Raw genomic sequence first — 18,113 nt, 5'->3', positions numbered from 1 at the left:
GCATATCAATATAGGACCACTGACGTTCAGGAGTGACTTCCTGATGGAACCATGGGCTAATTCTTTTGGCCATTAGGGACATTCTATTTTTTAAAACTAAAAAATTTAGAGTACCCAATTCATTTTTTCCAATTACGGGGCAATTTAGCGTGGCCAATCCACCTAGCCTGCATATCTTTTTGGGTTGTGGGGGCGAAACCCACGCAAACACGGGGAGAATGTGCAAACTCCACACGGACAATGACCCAGAGCCGGGATAGAACCTAGGATCTTGGCGCCGTGAGGTAGCAATGCTAACCACTGCGCCACCGTGTAGGGATATTCTAACTGCACCGGGTAGATTTCTAATGTTCACCACAGTCAATTGGTAAGAAAATTAAACTTTTAAAAGTGTGGAATTTTAATAAGGCTCAGTTGGCTGGTTCGTGATGCAGAGCAAGGCCAACCACACGGGTTCAATTCCTGTACTGGCTGAGGTTATTCAAGAAGGCAAAGTTCTCAACCTTGCCTGAGGTGCGGTGATCCTCCGGTTAAATCACCACCAATCGACTCTCCCCCTCAAAGGGGAAAGCAGCCTATAGTCATCTGGGACTGTGGTGACTTGTTAATTAGTCATGACGCTAATCATGATTTTCTGCCAATTGAATACGTGGGGGTGTTTGTTTTGTATCTCTACCTCTCAGTCTCTTCCATGGATTTCTGAATGCTGCACCTTTCCCAGTCACTGTGATGTTCCAATATTCCTCTGTTTACTTCCTGTTGCCTCTTTGGTACAATCTTGTCCTTTGTCTGGTCCGCTGCAGACTTCTGGACAGTCTCCCCTGTCGTTATTCCCTCTGGCATCTGATTCACCTTTTTCTCTGAAAACAAGCCTGGTTTTAGAGCCTTGCACATTCCAATGAACGGACAGTTATTTGCATATTAAAAATAAGGAATAAGTAAGAAGCACTTGTTTTTAACTCCTCTTGTTCCATTTACAAATTATCAAGGAAATTATTCTAATTACAAATGTTAAAAACTGAGGATTAAACACAAATGGAGATACATTGCAGGTCCATTGACAAGAAGCACAATTTTCATTTCTAGTGTGTTTTAACATAGTTTACTGTGGGTGGGGTGGGGGGCAGTATCAGAATCCAAGCAGGAGAAAAGTGGAGAGGTAACTGAAGGTGTAGTGAAGAAATGGGTTTTAGAAAGGAGACTTATTAAGGCAAAAAGGTTTAAGCATGATGAGTACTAGCATCAGAGGAAGATGCTGTTGCAAAGCAGAGAATGGACACTGGAAGATTATCATAGAATTTACAGTGCAGAAGGAGGCCATTCGGCCCATCGAGTCTGCACCGGCTCTTGGAAAGAGCACCCTACCTAAGGTCAACACCTCCACCCTATCCCCATAACCCAGTAACCGTAACCCCACCCAACACTAAGGGCAATTTTGGACACTAAGGGCAATTTAGCATGGCCAATCCACCTAACCTGCACATCTTTGGACTGTGGGAGGAAACCGGAGCACCCGGAGGAAACCCACGCAGACACGGGGAGAACGTGCAGACTGCGCATAGACAATGACCCAAGCTGGAATCAAACCTGGAACCCTGGAGCTGTGAAGCAATTGTGCTATCCACAATGCTACCGTTCTGCCCATGGAAGATGGTGAAGGTAGATGGAGTGTGGACAAAGATTAGGATTCTCATCCATGCTTTAGTTACCTCCAGACACCAATATTTTCCTGGCTAGTCTCTTTCATATGTTTCAGCTCATTCAAAATACTGCTGTTCAAATCCTAATTTGTCTCATCATATCCACCCTTTGTCTCTGTCTTTGCTGACCGTTTGCTCTTGTTTCAGCAAAACCTGGATTTAAAAATGTTTATCATGTGCTTTTGAATCCTTACATGGGCTCACTGCTCCCTGTGTCTGCACCTTCCTCCAGCAACTTCCTACAGTTCATTGTGATGAGTTCCTATAACTCGAGCCTCTCGTGCATTCCCCTGCATCCTTCGTCCCATCATTTGTTGGGTGTACCTTCAACCAGTTAGCCAGTAAGATCTGGAGTTCCATCCCTGAGCCTCTTTGCTTTGCTACCATTTATCTTCCAGAAAACCTATCACTTTAAACAGGCTTTTTGTTGCACTTTCTCATAATCTTATTGGTATCCATTTTTGAATGTGTGCCTACTTGAAGCACCTTTCTCTATATTAAATGCTCCATATAAATGTGATGTTGGGGTGAGTGGCGAGTTGTCCACAGGAAGGTTGGTGCAATGGAATATCACAATATCTTTACCCTCCCGAGACAGTGTGTCACTGACGAGCAAAGCTTTTATTAGCATTAAAGCTGGGAGTTTGACCAACTGAAATAATGTTTCATCACCTCAAACACAAGCTGAATGCTAAAGAAGCTCTCCCACTGAGCCAGGACCTCCATGTACTCGTCTGAAATCAGAGTCTCTATTGGAACACACTCCACACCCTACAAACTGGCAAGAGCCCCACCTCTCGATTGCACGTAACCTGCTTGATGGCAAACATTAACAACTGTAAGAGTCCTTCCTGTGATTTTCTTTCTTTCCATTTCATAATCAAATGTGCCTTTAAGCAGAGGACTCGTGCTAAAGCAGGCTGCTAGTCAGGACATTGCGTTCCAGGTTTTGTATTTTGGAGAGGAGAAAACAGACTTGTCGGCACCAAGTGAATATTAGGAGTCAGCTTTGGAGGAAGTCGTTTTGTTTGGCAACCTGTGGGTTAATTCCTGCCTGATGCCTCCGAGCAGCACAGGAGTGATTAGACCTTGAAAGGAGAAGGCAAAGTCTCTCGCTCGCTTCTAAAGTAAAGAACTGCTTCATTGTTCTAAAACCAGTGAGTGCCCGGCATATTTTACTGTGAACTTGGGGAAACCATCTCAAGCCTAGAAGGAAGATGTATCAAAATGAAAGCTGGAACTCCAGAAAGACATTAACTGGAAGCCATCTGAGTGCATCAAAGATCCATTATCTTATTACTTTTATTGCTATTTTCTTTCTCTCTCAACCACCTTTTGTCCGTTTGTCTGTGTGTAGAGTGTGAGGGTAGTTAGAGAAGAGGGCGGGACGAAGGTATTAGGCCGTGAGGTATATTTTTGTTTGTTTAGCTATATTACTGTTAAATAATAGGTTATTTGTGTTTAGAATTTACAAACCTGGTGACTGCAGTTTATTGGGTTCAGCCAAGGTCCTCGTATTTTAAAATATCATCTAATTTCACTTGCGTTGCATGGTTAAATGGAGCTGAAATTGACTGCACTGGTTCAAAGGGTTGTGACAATTTGGGGGCTCCTGTAGACAGTGATGATTGGGTACAGTATTTATCAAAGAAACAACAGGTTTGTAATATCATTATCTAAATGTTTTTTATTGGGTTTTTGAACAAAGTATATTTGCCATTATGTACACAGGGTATGATATATATATTTAGAAGAGAAGGGCACACACACACAAATCGCAAAGAGAAAGAAAAAGAAAAAAAGGTAACTACACGAGAGAAATACAAAATCAATTATTTACACACATAAGTAAGGTTCGTAATATCATAACAGGTTGCTCTGGAATGATATTAGTTGAGTGTTTGGGTCTGTTAGAACAATTTTAATAGGTGGATACGAGCATGGGAGGCTCTAAGAGAAATCATTCTCTTGGAAGAATTTAAGAATTCACTCACTTCTGTGATAACCCATGTTGAAGACATGGCAGATGATTAGGAGCTGATCCATAAATTTAAACCTTTGAGCAGTCACCGCCATAATTTTGAAAAGGATAGAAGGTGGGTGGGTGAAAGGAAGCCGAGGTAAGGAATAGACAGCTAGGAATGCTCAGAGATCATCTCCTCAGACCAGGAAGGAAGGTACTGAGCGTGGAAGTGAGACTTAAAAGGCCTAGGTGTTACCATTGCAATTAAATCGGACACATTCGTTCAGCATGTTGGAAGCTCCGAGGAACGGCCATGGGACTTGTTGGGATTCTGAAAAGGCAATGAAAGTGGAGAATACTACGTGGACTGTAGCTCTAATGAGAACTAGGAGACCGGAGGTAAACAATGTTGTGGGAGCAGGTGAGGTAGATGGGAGATGTGAAGGGTTTTTGTCTAAGGGGTAGATCACCCCATTTTCATCAAATGATGGAGTCAAACCCATAACTATTTTAAGGGACACAGGTGCTATGCAAACCCTTACTGGAGAGGGATTTGGTATTCCCTCTGGAGAGTTCGATGAAAGCTAAGGTGTTAGTGAATGAGATAAGTGGAGATTATATCCCAGTTCCATTGTATAACCTACCATTGAAGAGTGATTTATTATCAGGTCCAGTATTGTTGGTGTGGTTAAGTTACCAGTGGATGGAGTAGACTTACACTTGGGGATGATTTGGCAGGAGTGAAGATTGTACCTTCACCCATGATTACAGAGAGTCTGGGAGATGGTATGGAGACAGGACTGTTATCGGAACAGTGAGGCCGGGCTGACCGTAAGGAGACAGTACAGTTATCGGAATAGTTTCCAGATATTTTTCTGTCATATGTGGTGATAAGGCATTAGCTAAACAGAAGTTGAGGCTGAAGGGGTCCTTCGGATGAGGAATAGACGGTTGTTCATCAGTTAGTGGTACCGCCCAAAGATTATAGGGAATTAGTGCGGGTGGCACATCAACCAGTGGCAGGACATGTGGGAATTTGGAAAACTCATGCATCAGTCAACAATCATTTTTCCTCCAGAACTGCACAAGGATGTAGTGCAATTCTGTAGAACCTGTCAGGTAATAAATAAACAACAACAGGTGATTTGACCAGTGCCTTTCATACCCGTACCAGTGTTTGAAGAACCATTTAATCAGGTATTAGTAGATTGCGTAGGACCGTTGCCTAAAAGGAAGTACATTCTTACAGTCATGGATATGGCCACCTGGTTTCCGGAAGTCATACTTTTAAGGACAATTGCAGCTAAGGTGGTAGTGGAAAAGTTGGCACAGTTCTTCATACACTTTGGCCTAACCTTAGAAATACTATCTGACTAGAATTCTAACTTTGTCTAAAATTTTCCGGGACATAATTCGTAGTTTCAGCATAAGCCTGTTCAGGAGTAGGCAAATCAGCCCCTCGAGCCTGTGCCACCATTCAATACGATCATGGCAGATTCTCCTCTCAGCTTAACTGCACTTTCTGCTGGTTCTCCATAACCGTTCAACCCATTACTAATTAAAAATGTCTATCTTCTCAAACGTCCCACCATCCACTGCACTCTGGTAGAGTGAATTCCACAGTTTCACGACCTTTTGAGGTAAGTAATTTCTCCTCATCTGTTTCAAATCTACTACCCCTTATCCTAAAACTGTGACCTCTTTCTAGATTCCCCTACAAGAATAAGCATCCAATTAATGTCTATTTTGTCAATACCGTTTTATCATCTTCTATACTTCAATTTGATCTCCCCTCATTCTTCCAAACTTGAGAGTATGGGCCGAAATTGCTCAATCCCTCTTCATAAGGCAAACCCCTCACCTCTGGAATCACTAGTGAGCCTCCTCTGAACAGCCTCTAATGCAACCATCACTCCTCAAATAAGGGGACCAAAACTGTACACAGTAATCCAGGTGCAGGCTCACCAAGATCTTGCACAGTTGCAACAACACTTCCCAACTCCTTTAGCTATAAAAGCCAACATTCCATTTGTCTTCTTTATTACCTGCTGTATCTGCATGTTAGGGATGCACGAGGACGCCCAGATCCCTCTGCACCGAAGCAGTCTGAAGTGTCTCTCCATTCAGATAAGTTGCATTTTCATTTTTCTGTCCAAAATGGATAACTTCACACTTATCTATGTTAAATTTCATTAGCCAAATTTTGGCCCACTCACCTAACCTCCCTATATCCATTTGTAAATTTCTTATTTCCTCATTGCACCTTGCTATCGTCTGCAAATTCTATCCCACCATCCAAATCATTACTATATATTGTAAAAGTTGGGGTCCAAGAACCAAACCCTGTGGCATCCCACTAGTTACATCTTGCCATCCAGAAAAAGACTCATTTATCCTGAATCTCAGGATAAATGCCCTTTACAGATGCTGGTAGGTCAGCTGTGTAGGGCAAGGGGGTGCAGTATGAATACGGGAGAAGGCGTGTCAAATGTTAGTGAATCGACTTCCGGGTGCGGCGATGACCAGCTGAGTCGCACGTTTCGGCAGCTCCCTGTGAAACGGACTTTTGGGCTCTTGATAGGAGCCCCAACGGCAATTTTGACGGCTAAAAACACTGTGCGGTAAACCAGAAGGGAATCCCCCCTGGATACGGATGGAAAAAGGAGGAGAGAGTGGCCAGATTGCAGTGGATCCTTTAGAACAGCGGCAAGGAAGGCAAGCAAAAACCAAGATGGCGTCGGAAGGTGGCAGTTTAACATGGGGCCCTGAACAACAAGAGTTCTTGAAATGCTGTGTGGAAGAGATCAAAAAGGAAATGAAGAAAGAGCTGTTGGCCCCGATACTACAGGCGATCGAAGGGCTAAAGGAGGAACAAAAGACCCAGGAGCGGGAGCTTCGGGTCGTGAAGGCAAAGGCAGCCGAGAATGAGGACGATATACAGGGCCTGGTGGTGAAGACGGAGACGCAGGAGGCACATCAGAAACGATGTGTGGAAATGTTGGAGGCACTGGAAAACAACGCAAGGAGGAACAACCTGAGGATTCTTGGTCTTCCTGAAGGTGTGGAGGGAGCGGACGTCGGGGCATATGTGAGCACGATGCTGCACTCGTTAATGGGAGCGGAGGCCCCGGCGGGTCCGTTGGAGGTGGAGGGAGCATACCGAGTGATGGCGCGAGGACCGAGAGCAGGAGAAATTCCCAGAGCCATAGTGGTGAGATTCCTCCGTTTTAAGGATAGAGAAATGGTCCTTAGATGGGCGAAGAAAACTCGGAGCAGTAAATGGGAGAACGCAGTGATCCGCGTTTATCAAGACTGGAGTGCGGAGGTGGCGAGAAGGAGGGCGAGCTTTAATCGGGCCAAGGCGGTGCTTCATAAAAAGATAAAATTTGGAATGCTGCAACCGGCAAGACTGTGGGTCACATATCGAGGGAGGCACCACTACTTTGAGACGGCGGATGAAGCGTGGACTTTTATTGTGGAAGAAAAACTGGAATGAGCGGGTTATTAAAAAGAACGTTCGAACAAAGTGGTGGGGCGAATGTGGGGGGCAAAGAGGGGTTTTATGTACTAATCCTGCGATGTGGTAACTTTTCTCTCTCCCACAGGTGGTGATGGGGGGAGGAGGGGAGGTGGAGGAGATGGGGCGTTGGCCATTGGGGGCGGGGCCAAGGGAGAAGCGCGGGCTTGGTTCCCGCGCTATGATAATCATGGCGGGAATAGAGAAGCAGGAAGGAGGGGGCGTTGCACGGTGCGAGCCGAGGTCACGGGGGGAAGCCGAGGTCAGCCAGAGTTTGCTGACTTCTGGGAGCAACATGGGGGGAGTAATTACGCTAGTGGGGGATCTAGCGGGGGGGGGGTGGGGGTGGGAGGGGGGAATTACTGGGTTGCTGCTGCTGGGGAGAGGGGGGAGCTGGTATGGGAGAGGATGGGCAGGGGGGCACCGCCTGGGGGAGATACAGCTGCGTGGGAACCGGGTGAGGAGCTGGAAAAAGGTGATGGCTAATCGACAAGGGGGGGGGGGGGTAGGAAGCCCCCCAACTCGGCTGATCACGTGGAACGTGAGAGGGCTGAACGGGCCGATAAAGAGGGCACGGGTACTCGCACACCTTAAGAAACTTAAGGCAGATGTGGTTATGTTACAGGAAACGCACCTGAAACTGATAGACCAGGTTAGGCTACGCAAAGGATGGGTGGGGCAGGTGTTCCATTCGGGGCTAGATGCGAAAAACGGGGTGGCTATATTAGTGGGGAAGCGGGTAATGTTCGAGGCAAAGACTATAGTGGCGGATAACGGGGGCAGATACGTGATGGTGAGTGGTAAACTACAGGGGGAGACGGTGGTTTTGGTAAACGTATATGCCCCGAACTGGGACGATGCCAATTTTATGAGGCGGATGCTAGGACGCATTCCGGACCTAGAGATGGGAAAGCTGATAATGGGGGGAGATTTTAATACGGTGTTGGAACCAGGGCTGGATAGGTCGAAGTCCAGGACTGGAAGGAGGCCGGCAGCAGCCAAGGTACTTAAAGATTTTATGGAGCAGATGAGAGGTGTAGACCCGTGGAGATTTAGCAGACCTAGGAGTAAGGAGTTCTCGTTTTTCTCCTATGTCCATAAAGTCTACTCGCGAATAGACTTTTTTGTGCTGGGTAGGGCATTGATCCCGAAGGTGAGGGGAACGGAGTATACGGCTATAGCCATTTCGGATCACGCTCCACACTGGGTGGACTTGGAGATAGGGGAGGAAACAGGAGGGCGCCCACCCTGGAGAATGGACATGGGACTAATGGCAGATGAGGGGGGGTGTCTAAGGGTGAGGGGGTGCATTGAAAAGTACTTGGAACTCAATGATAATGGGGAGGTCCAGGTGGGAGTGGTCTGGGAGGCGTTGAAGGTGGTGGTTAGAGGGGAGCTGATATCAATAAGGGCACATAAAGGGAAGCAGGAGAGTAAGGAACGGGAGCGGTTGCTGCAAGAACTTTTGAGGGTGGACAGACAATATGCGGAAGCACCGGAGGAGGGACTGTACAGGGAAAGGCAAAGGCTACATGTAGAATTTGACTTGCTGACTACAGGCACTGCAGAGGCACAATGGAGGAAGGCACAGGGTGTACAGTACGAATATGGGGAGAAGGCGAGCAGGTTGCTGGCACACCAATTGAGGAAAAGGGGAGCAGCGAGGGAAATAGGGGGAGTGAGGGATGAGGAAGGAGAGATGGAGCGGAGAGAGTGAATGGAGTGTTCAAGACATTTTATAAAAAATTATATGAAGCTCAACCCCCGGATGGGAGGGAGAGAATGATGGGCTTCTTGGATCGGCTGGAATTTCCCAAGGTGGAAGAGCAGGAAAGGGTGGGACTGGGAGCACAGATCGAGGTAGAAGAAGTGGTGAAAGGAATTAGGAGCATGCAGGCGGGAAAGGCCCTGGGACCGGATGGATTCCCAGTCGTATTCTATAGAAAATATGTGGACTTGCTCGCCCCGGTACTGACGAGGACCTTTAATGAGGCAAAGGAAAGGGGACAACTGCCCCCGACTATGTCTGAAGCAACGATATCGCTTCTCTTAAAGAAGGAAAAGGACCCGCTACAATGCGGGTCCTATAGACCTATTTCCCTCCTAAATGTAGATGCCAAGATTCTGGCCAAGGTAATGGCAATGAGAATAGAGGAATGTGTCCCGGGGGTGGTCCACGAGGACCAAACTGGGTTTGTGAAGGGGAGACAGCTGAACACGAATATACGGAGGCTGTTAGGGGTAATGATGATGCCCCCACCAGAGGGGGAAACGGAGATAGTAGTGGCGATGGATGCCGAGAAAGCATTTGATAGAGTGGAGTGGGATTATTTGTGGGAGGTGTTGAGGAGATTTGGTTTTGGAGAGGGGTATGTTAGATGGGTGCAGCTGATGTATAGGGCCCCAGTGGCGAGCGTGGTCACGAATGGACGGGGATCTGCATATTTTCGGCTCCATAGAGGGACAAGGCAGGGATGCCCTCTGTCCCCATTATTGTTTGCACTGGCGATTGAGCCCCTGGCGATAGCGTTGAGGGGTTCCAAGAAGTGGAGGGGAGTACTTAGGGGAGGAGAAGAGCACCGGGTATCTTTGTATGCGGACGATTTGCTACTATACGTGGCGGACCCGGCGGAGGGGATGCCAGAAATAATGCGGATACTTGGGGAGTTTGGGGATTTTTCAGGGTATAAATTGAACATGGGGAAAAGTGAGTTGTTTGTGGTGCATCCAGGGGAGCAGAGTAGAGAAATAGAGGACCTACCGTTGAGGAAGGTAACAAGGGACTTTCGTTACCTGGGGATCCAGATAGCTAAGAATTGGGGCACATTGCATAGGTTAAATTTAACGCGGTTGGTGGAACAGATGGAGGAGGATTTCAAGAGATGGGATATGGTATCCCTGTCAATGGCAGGGAGGGTGCAGGCGGTTAAGATGGTGGTCCTCCCGAGATTCCTCTTTGTGTTTCAGTGCCTCCCGGTGGTGATCACGAAGGCTTTTTTTAAAAGGATTGAAAAGAGCATCATGGGTTTTGTGTGGGCCGGGAAGACCCCGAGAGTGAGGAAGGGATTCTTACAGCGTAGCAGGGATAGGGGGGGGCTGGCACTACCGAGCCTAAGTGAGTATTATTGGGCCGCTAATATTTCAATGGTGAGTAAGTGGATGGGAGAGGAGGAGGGAGCGGCGTGGAAGAGATTAGAGAGGGCGTCCTGTAGGGGGACTAGCCTACAGGCTATGGTGACAGCCCCATTGCCGTTCTCACCGAGGAACTACACCACAAGCCCGGTGGTGGTGGCTACACTGAAGATTTGGGGACAGTGGAGACGGCATAGGGGAAAGACTGGAGCCTTGGGGGGTCCCCGATAAGAAACAACCATAGGTTTGCCCCGGGGGGAATGGATGGGGGATATGGAATGTGGCAAAGAGCTGGAATAACTCAACTGAAAGATCTGTTTGTGGATGGGAAGTTCGCGAGTCTGGGAGCGCTGACCGAGAAATATGGGTTGCCCCAAGGGAATGCATTCAGGTATATGCAACTGAGGGCTTTTGCGAGGCAACAGGTGAGGGAATTCCCGCAGCTCCCGACACAAGAGGTGCAGGACAGAGTGATCTCAAAGACATGGGTGGGGGATGGTAAGGTGTCAGATATATATAGGGAAATGAGGGACGAAGGGGAGACTATGGTAGATGAACTAAAAGGGAAATGGGAAGAAGAGCTGGGGGAGGAGATCGAGGAGGGGCTGTGGGCAGATGCCCTAAGCAGGGTAAACTCGTCGTCCTCGTGTGCCAGGCTAAGCCTGATTCAGTTTAAGGTATTACACAGGGCACATATGACTGGAGCACGGCTCAGTAAATTTTTTGGGGTGGAGGATAGGTGTGCGAGGTGCTCGAGAAGCCCAGCGAATCATACCCATATGGTTTGGTCATGCCCGGCACTACAGAGGTTTTGGATGGGGGTGACAAAGGTGCTTTCAAAAGTAGTAGGAGTCCGGGTCGAACCAAGCTGGGGGTTGGCTATATTTGGGGTTGCACAAGAGCCGGGAGTGCAGGAGGCGAGAGAGGCCGATGTTTTGGCCTTTGCGTCCCTAGTAGCCCGGCGCAGGATATTGCTAATGTGGAAAGAAGCCAAGCCCCCGGGGGTGGAGACCTGGATAAATGACATGGCGGGGTTTATAAAGCTAGAGCGGATTAAGTTCGTCCTAAGGGGGTCGGCTCAAGGGTTCACCAGGCGGTGGCAACCGTTCGTCGAATACCTCGCAGAAAGATAGACGGAATGGGAAAAAGAAGGCAGCAGCAGCAGCCCAGGATCGGGGGGGGGGGGGGGGGGGGGGGGCGGTGGTGGAGGGGTGAGGAGGAACCAGAAGGACTCTCAGGGTTGTTAATATATACTGTATAGTATGTATAGGTCGTTGCTACAGATAATTATATATTGGACTGTTAAATTATATTTTTGGAGAGTGTTACTTGTGACAAGGCAGTTGCCAATTAGGGCTAGTTTTCATTTTTGTTATTTATTATTTATTCATTTTTTTTTTGTTGTTTATAAAATAGGTCATTGTTATTTGTGTTGTTATAATATTGTGTAAAGGATGCACAATGTACTGTGTTGGTTGACCAAAAATTTTCAATAAAATATTTAATTAAAAAAAAAATGTTAGTGAATCAGTTACGGAGGCAGGCCTTGTCCAGGGAAATATGGAAGATACGGATTGGGGCAGGGGATGTGGTGTCAAGAGCCGGGGAAGATAAACAAGGTGTTTAGGGAGCTGTACAGGGCAGACCTGGGGGAGGTGTAGAGGGGAATATGGGACGGTTCTCAGACGAACTGGAGTTTCCACAGTTGGAGGAAGAGAAGAGGCAGGCGCTAGAGGAGCCCTTGGGACTGAGGGAAGGTATTGGACAGTATAAAGAGTATGAAGTTGGTGAGCAGCACGGTGGTGCAGTGAGTTAGCCCTGCTGCCTCATGGAGCCGAGGTCCCAGGTTCGATCCCAGGCTCAGGGTCACTGTCCGTGTGGAGTTTGCACATTCTCCCCGTGTTTGTGTGGGTTTCGCCCCCACAACCCAAAAATGTGCAGGCTAGGTGGATTGGCCACGCTAAATTGCCCCTTAATTGGAAAAAATGAATTGGGTACTCTAATTTTTTTTTTTTAAGTATGAAGTCGGAGGAGACCCCGGTGCCAGATGGTTACCAGTGGAATTCTATAAGGAGTTTGCGACGGACCTGGCACTGCATCTCTTGGGGGCGTTTAATGAGATGTTGGAGAAGGGGGAGCTGCCGGAGACGATGACGCAGACAACGATCACATTGATACCAAAGAAGGAGAAAGACCCATTGGAATGTGGGTAGTATAGGCCCATATCGTTGTTAAATACGCATGTGAAAATGCTGGCTAAGTTGGTGGCCCGGGAGTGGTTGCGGAGGACCAAGCAAGTTTTGTAAAGGGCAGGCAGCTTTCTAGTCAAATAAATAGGCTGTTAAACGTGATCATGACCTGTCGAGAGCACAGGTACCGGAGGTAGTTGTGTCCATGTACTTGGAGACGGCATTTGACTGGGTGGAGTGGCGGAACCTGTTTGAGGTCCTGGGACTGTTCGGGTTTGGGCCGAAGTTTGTGGCATGTTATAACAGAAGTTTGTCTGTTATACAGGGCATCGATGGCGAGTGTGTGAACCAACAAAATGGGTTCACGAAACTTTGCACTCCATAGGGGAACAAGGCAAAGGTGCCCGCTGTCGCCTCAGGGAAGTTGCCACGGGTTAAGAGGACCCTGTTACAGAGACAGAAGGGAAGGTTGATGTTGCTGAGCCTGCTACCTTATTACTGGGCGGCGAATGTGGAGAAGGTGAAGCAGTGGTGGGAAGGAGAGGGAGCGGAATGGGTTAGGATGGAGGAAGAATTCTGTAGGGGGTCCAGTTTGAGGGCTATGGTGACGGCGGCACTGCCAATGGCACCAAGGAAATACGTGGAGAGCCTGGTGGTGCAGTCCACAGTAAAGAACCAGCTGAGGAGGCATTTCAGGATAGAAGTCATAAGACCATAAGACAGGAGCGGAAGTAAGGCCATTCGGCCCATCGAGTCCACTCCACCATTCAACCATGGCTGATTTCAACTCCATTTACCCGCTCTCTCTCCATAGCCCTTAATTCCTCGCGAAATCAAGAATTTATCAACTTCTGTCTTAAAGACACTCAACGTCCCGGCCTCCACCGCCCTCTGTGGCAATGAATTCCATAGACCCACCACTCTCTGGCTGAAGAAATTTCTCCTCATCTCTGTTCTAAAGTGACTCCCTTTTATTCTAAGGCTGTGCCCCCGGGTCCTAGTCTCCCCTGCTAATGGAAACAACTTCCCTACGTCCACCCTATCTAAGCCATTCATGATCTTGTAAGTTTCTATTAGATCTCCCCTCAACCTCCTAAATTCCAATGAATATAATCCCAGGATCCTCAGACGTTCATCGTATGTTAGGCCTACCATTCCTGGGATCATCCGTGTGAATCTCCGCTGGACCCGCTCCAGTGCCAGTATGTCGTTCCTGAGGTGTGGGGCCCAAAATTGCTCACAGTATTCTAAATGGGGCCTAACTAATGCTTTATAAAGCTTCAGAAGTACATCCCTGCTTTTATATTCCAAGCCTCTTGAGATGAATGACAACATTGCATTTGCTTTCTTAATTACGGACGCAACCTGCAAGCTTACCTTTAGAGAATCCTGGACTAGGACTCCCAAGTCCCTTTGCACTTCAGCATTATGAATTTTGTCACCGTTTAGAAAATAGTCCATGCCTCTATTCTTTTTTCCAAAGTGCAAGACCTCGCACTTGCCCACGTTGAATTTCATCAGCCATTTCTTAGACCACTCTCCTAAACTGTCTAAATCTTTCTGCAGCCTCCCCACCTCCTCAATACTACCTGCCCCTCCACCTATCTTTGTATCATCGGCAAACTTAGCCAGAATGCCCCCAGTCCCGTCATCTAGATCGTTAATATATAAAGAGAACAGCTGTGGCCCCAACACTGAACCCTGCGGGACACCACTCGTCACCGGTTGCCATTCCGAAAAAGAACCTTTTATCCCAACTCTCTGCCTTCTGCCTGACAGCCAATCGTCAATCCATGTTAGTACCTTGCCTCGAATACCATGGGCCCTTATTTTACTCAGCAGTCTCCCGTGAGGCACCTTATCAAAGGCCTTTTGGAAGTCAAGATAGATAACATCCATTGGCTCTCCTTGGTCTAACCTATTTGTTATCTCTTCAAAGAATTCTAACAGGTTTGTCAGGCACGACCTCCCCTTACTAAATCCATGCTGACTTGTCCTAATCCGACCCTGCACTTCCAAGAATTTAGAAATCTCATCCTTAACAATGGATTCTAGAATCTTGCCAACAACTGAGGTTAGGCTAATTGGCCTATAATTTTCCATCTTTTTCCTTGTTCCCTTCTTGAACAGGGGGGTTACAACAGCGATTTTCCAATCCTCTGGGACTTTCCCTGACTCCAGTGACTTTTGAAAGATCATAACTAACACCTCCACTATTTCTTCAGCTATCTCCTTTAGAACTCTAGGATGTAGCCCATCTGGGCCCGGGGATTTATCAATTTTTAGACCTCTTAGTTTCTCTAGCATTTTCTCCTTTGTGATGGCTACCATATTCAACTCTGCCCCCTGACTCTCCTGAATTGTTGGGATATTACTCATGTCTTCTACTGTGAAGACTGACGGAAAGTACTTATTTAGTTCCTCAGCTATTTCCTTGTCTCCCATCACTAGATTACCAGCGCCATTTTGGAGCGGCCCAATGTCAACTTTTGCCTCCCGTTTGTTTTAAATGTATTTAAAGAAACTTTTACTATCATTCCTAATGTTACTGGCTAGCCTACCTTCATAATTGATCCTCTCTTTCCTTATTTCTTTCTTTGTTATCCTCTGTTTGTTTTTGTAGCCTTCCCAATCTTCTGACTTCCCACTACACTTTGCCACATTATAGGCTTTCTCTTTTGCTTTGATGCATTCCCTAACTTCCTTTGTCAGCCATGGCTGCCTAATCCCCCCTCTGATAACCTTTCTATTCTTTGGGATGAACCTCTGTACTGTGTCCTCAATTACTCCCAGAAACTCCTGCCATTGCTGTTCTACTGTCTTTCCCACTAGGCTCTGCTCCCAGTCGATTTTTGTCAGTTCCTCCCTCATGCCCCTGTAGTTACCTTTATTTAACTGTAACACCTTTACATCTGATTCTACCTTCTTTCTTTCAAATTGGAGATTGAATTCTACCATATTATGATCACTGCCTCCTAAGTGCTCCCTTACTTTAAGATCTTTAATCAAGTCTGGCTCATTACATAACACTAAGTCCAAAATGGCCTGTTCCCTCGTTGGCTCCATCACAAGCTGTTCCAAAAAGCCCTCCTGTAAACATTCAATGAATTCCCTTTCCTTGGGTCCACTGGCAGCATTATTTACCCAGTCCACCTGCATATTGAAGTCCCCCATGATCACTGTGACCTTGCCTTTCTGACATGCACTTTCTATTTCGTGGTGCATTTTGTGCCCCTGGTCCTGACCACTGTTAGGAGGCCTGTACATAACTCCCATTATGGTTTTTTTGCCTTCGTGGTTCCTCAACTCTACCCACACAGACTCCACATCATCTGACCCTATGTCATTTAGTGCTATTGATTTAATTTCATTCCTAATTAACAAGGCAACCCCGCACCCTCTGCCCACCTCTCTGTCTTTTCGATAGGTTGTGAATCCCTGGATGTTTAAATGCCAATCCTGAACCCCCTGCAACCACGTCTCTGTGATGCCTACCACATCATACCTGCCAGTCACAATCTGGGCCACAAGCTCATCTACCTTGTTCCGTACACTGCGCGCATTTAAATATAACACCTTTAATTCTCTATTGACCGTCCCTTTTTGTTTTCTTAGTGTGGTGGACCTTGGTTTACTGAGCCTTTCCATACACTGTGTCATATTTTGTGGGATGGGGACTATCGTAACCTCTCCTGAGTTTTGTCTTTTTGTGCTTTTTTGTATTCCTAAACAGCTACGCTTCCCACTGATTACTTCACCTCTTGGTTCCCTGACTTTCCCTTCCCCCCAATCTCTAGTTTAAAGTCCTATTGACCACCCTATTTACTCTTTTCGCCAGAACACTGGTCCCAGCTCGGTTCAGGTGGAGACCATCCCAACGGTATAGGTCCCCCCTGTCCCAAAACTGATGCCAGTGTCCCATGAAAAGGAACCCTTCTTTCTCACACCACTCTTTCAGCCACGTGTTAACTTCCCTTATTCTTGCCTCCCTATGCCAATTTGCACGTGGCTCGGGCAGTAATCCGGAGATTATGACCCTTGAGGACCTGTTTTTTAATTTGAATCCTAGCTCTTTATAATCTCTAAACAGGTCCTCTTTCCTAGACTTGCCTATGTTGTTGGTACCGACATGGACCACAACAACTGGATCCTCCCCCCTCCCTCTCCAGTATCCTTTCAAGCCGGTCAGAGATGTCCCGCACCCTAGCACCGGGCAGGCAACATACCATGCGGGACTCTTTATCCTGCTCACAAAGGATACTATCTATCCCCCTGATAATAGAATCCCCTACAACTACAACTTGCCTATTTACTCCCTCCCCTTGAATGGCCTGCTGAACCATGGTGCCTTGGTCAGCTGACTCATCCTTCCTGCAGCCCTGTTCGCCATCCACACAGGGAGCAAGTGCCTCATACCTGTTGGACAGGGTCAAGGGCTGAGGCTCCTGAGTTCCTGACTGCTGGTTTCCTTTACCTGCCTGACTTGCAGTCACACCCTGCTGTCCCTGGCCACTGGCAGGATTTAAACTACTTACTCTGACAGGTGTGACTGCCTCCTGAAACACAGTGTCCAGGTAAGTCTCCCCCTCCCGGATGTGCCTCAGAGTTTGAAGCTCAGACTCCAGCTCATCAACTCTGAGCCGGAGCTCTTCGAGCAGCCAACACTTAATGCAGATGTGGTCGCTGCAGCTCGCAATGGGATCTGCCAGCTCCCACATCAAGCAGCTCAAGCACATCACCTGACCAGCCATCATTAATTAATTAATTAGTTTAATGTAAGTTTACGAGTTTAGCTGTGTTTTTTTAAAATTTGGGGCAGATTTGCTATCAACCAATCAGATCACAGCTTCCCTCTGACTTCACTTTTGGAGAAAAAAAACTGGAAAACAGGAAGTAACGTTAGGTTTTTATACTCACAGAGACTGCTCCTCCTCCTCCGAACGGCTCCCGAAATTAGGCCTTTCCTGGTTACCTCACTGCACCAAATTACCAAATTCTCACTCTGTCGGTGTCTCACTCACTCAGGCTGTGTCTCCTTGACCTGCGCAATGCGATGTCGGTGCTGGCGCCGCTGTGCAAAAACCACAATTCTGAGCCGGGGAGGGGATAGATGGTTATGTATAGGAAGTTAAGAGAAGTGGGGCTGATTAAGGTGAGGGATCTGTACCTGGAAGAAAGGTTTGCCAGTATAGAGGAACTGAAGAAGAGGGTAGAGCTCCCGAGAGGAAGGTACCTGCAGGTAAGAGACTTTGCATGGAAGGATTGGAAAGAATTCCCCAGCTTGCCGAGGGACACCCTGTTGGAGCGACTGCTGCTTCCGGATGTGGAAGGGGAGGGCAGGATCGGCGACATATATGGGTGGTTGGGAGAGCAGGGAGGTGAGCAGGTGGTGAAGATTAAGGAGAAGTGGGAGGGGGAGTTGGGAGGGGAGATAATCTGGGGAATATGGAGTGAGGCGCTATGAAGGGTAAATGGGACCTCCTTGTTCACAAGGATGAGCCTGACGCAGTTCATGGTCGTACACAGGGTAGATATGACTCGGGAAAGAATGAGTGGGTTCTTCCGGGGGATGGCAGAAGAGTGTGAGAAGTGTGGGCGGGGACCAGCGAATC

At 47.5% G+C, this 18,113-nt stretch overlaps 1 protein-coding gene across 1 annotated transcript in view; it reads right to left on the bottom strand.

Annotated features, from left to right (window-relative positions):
• Positions 1-18,113, bottom strand: part of LOC140387128 (uncharacterized) — a 186,293-nt gene that overhangs the window by 5,181 nt on the left and 162,999 nt on the right. The window contains exon 26 of the mRNA XM_072470139.1: positions 677-860. Within this exon, the coding sequence (XP_072326240.1) occupies positions 677-860 (184 nt within the window). The remainder of the gene's footprint in view (positions 1-676; positions 861-18,113) is intronic.

Source organism: Scyliorhinus torazame, chromosome 12 (genome assembly GCF_047496885.1).
Source record: "Scyliorhinus torazame isolate Kashiwa2021f chromosome 12, sScyTor2.1, whole genome shotgun sequence".
Lineage (NCBI taxonomy): Eukaryota > Metazoa > Chordata > Chondrichthyes > Carcharhiniformes > Scyliorhinidae > Scyliorhinus > Scyliorhinus torazame.
The sequence above is the reverse complement of the archived record's forward strand: the minus strand, read 5'-3'. Positions and strand labels throughout refer to the sequence as shown.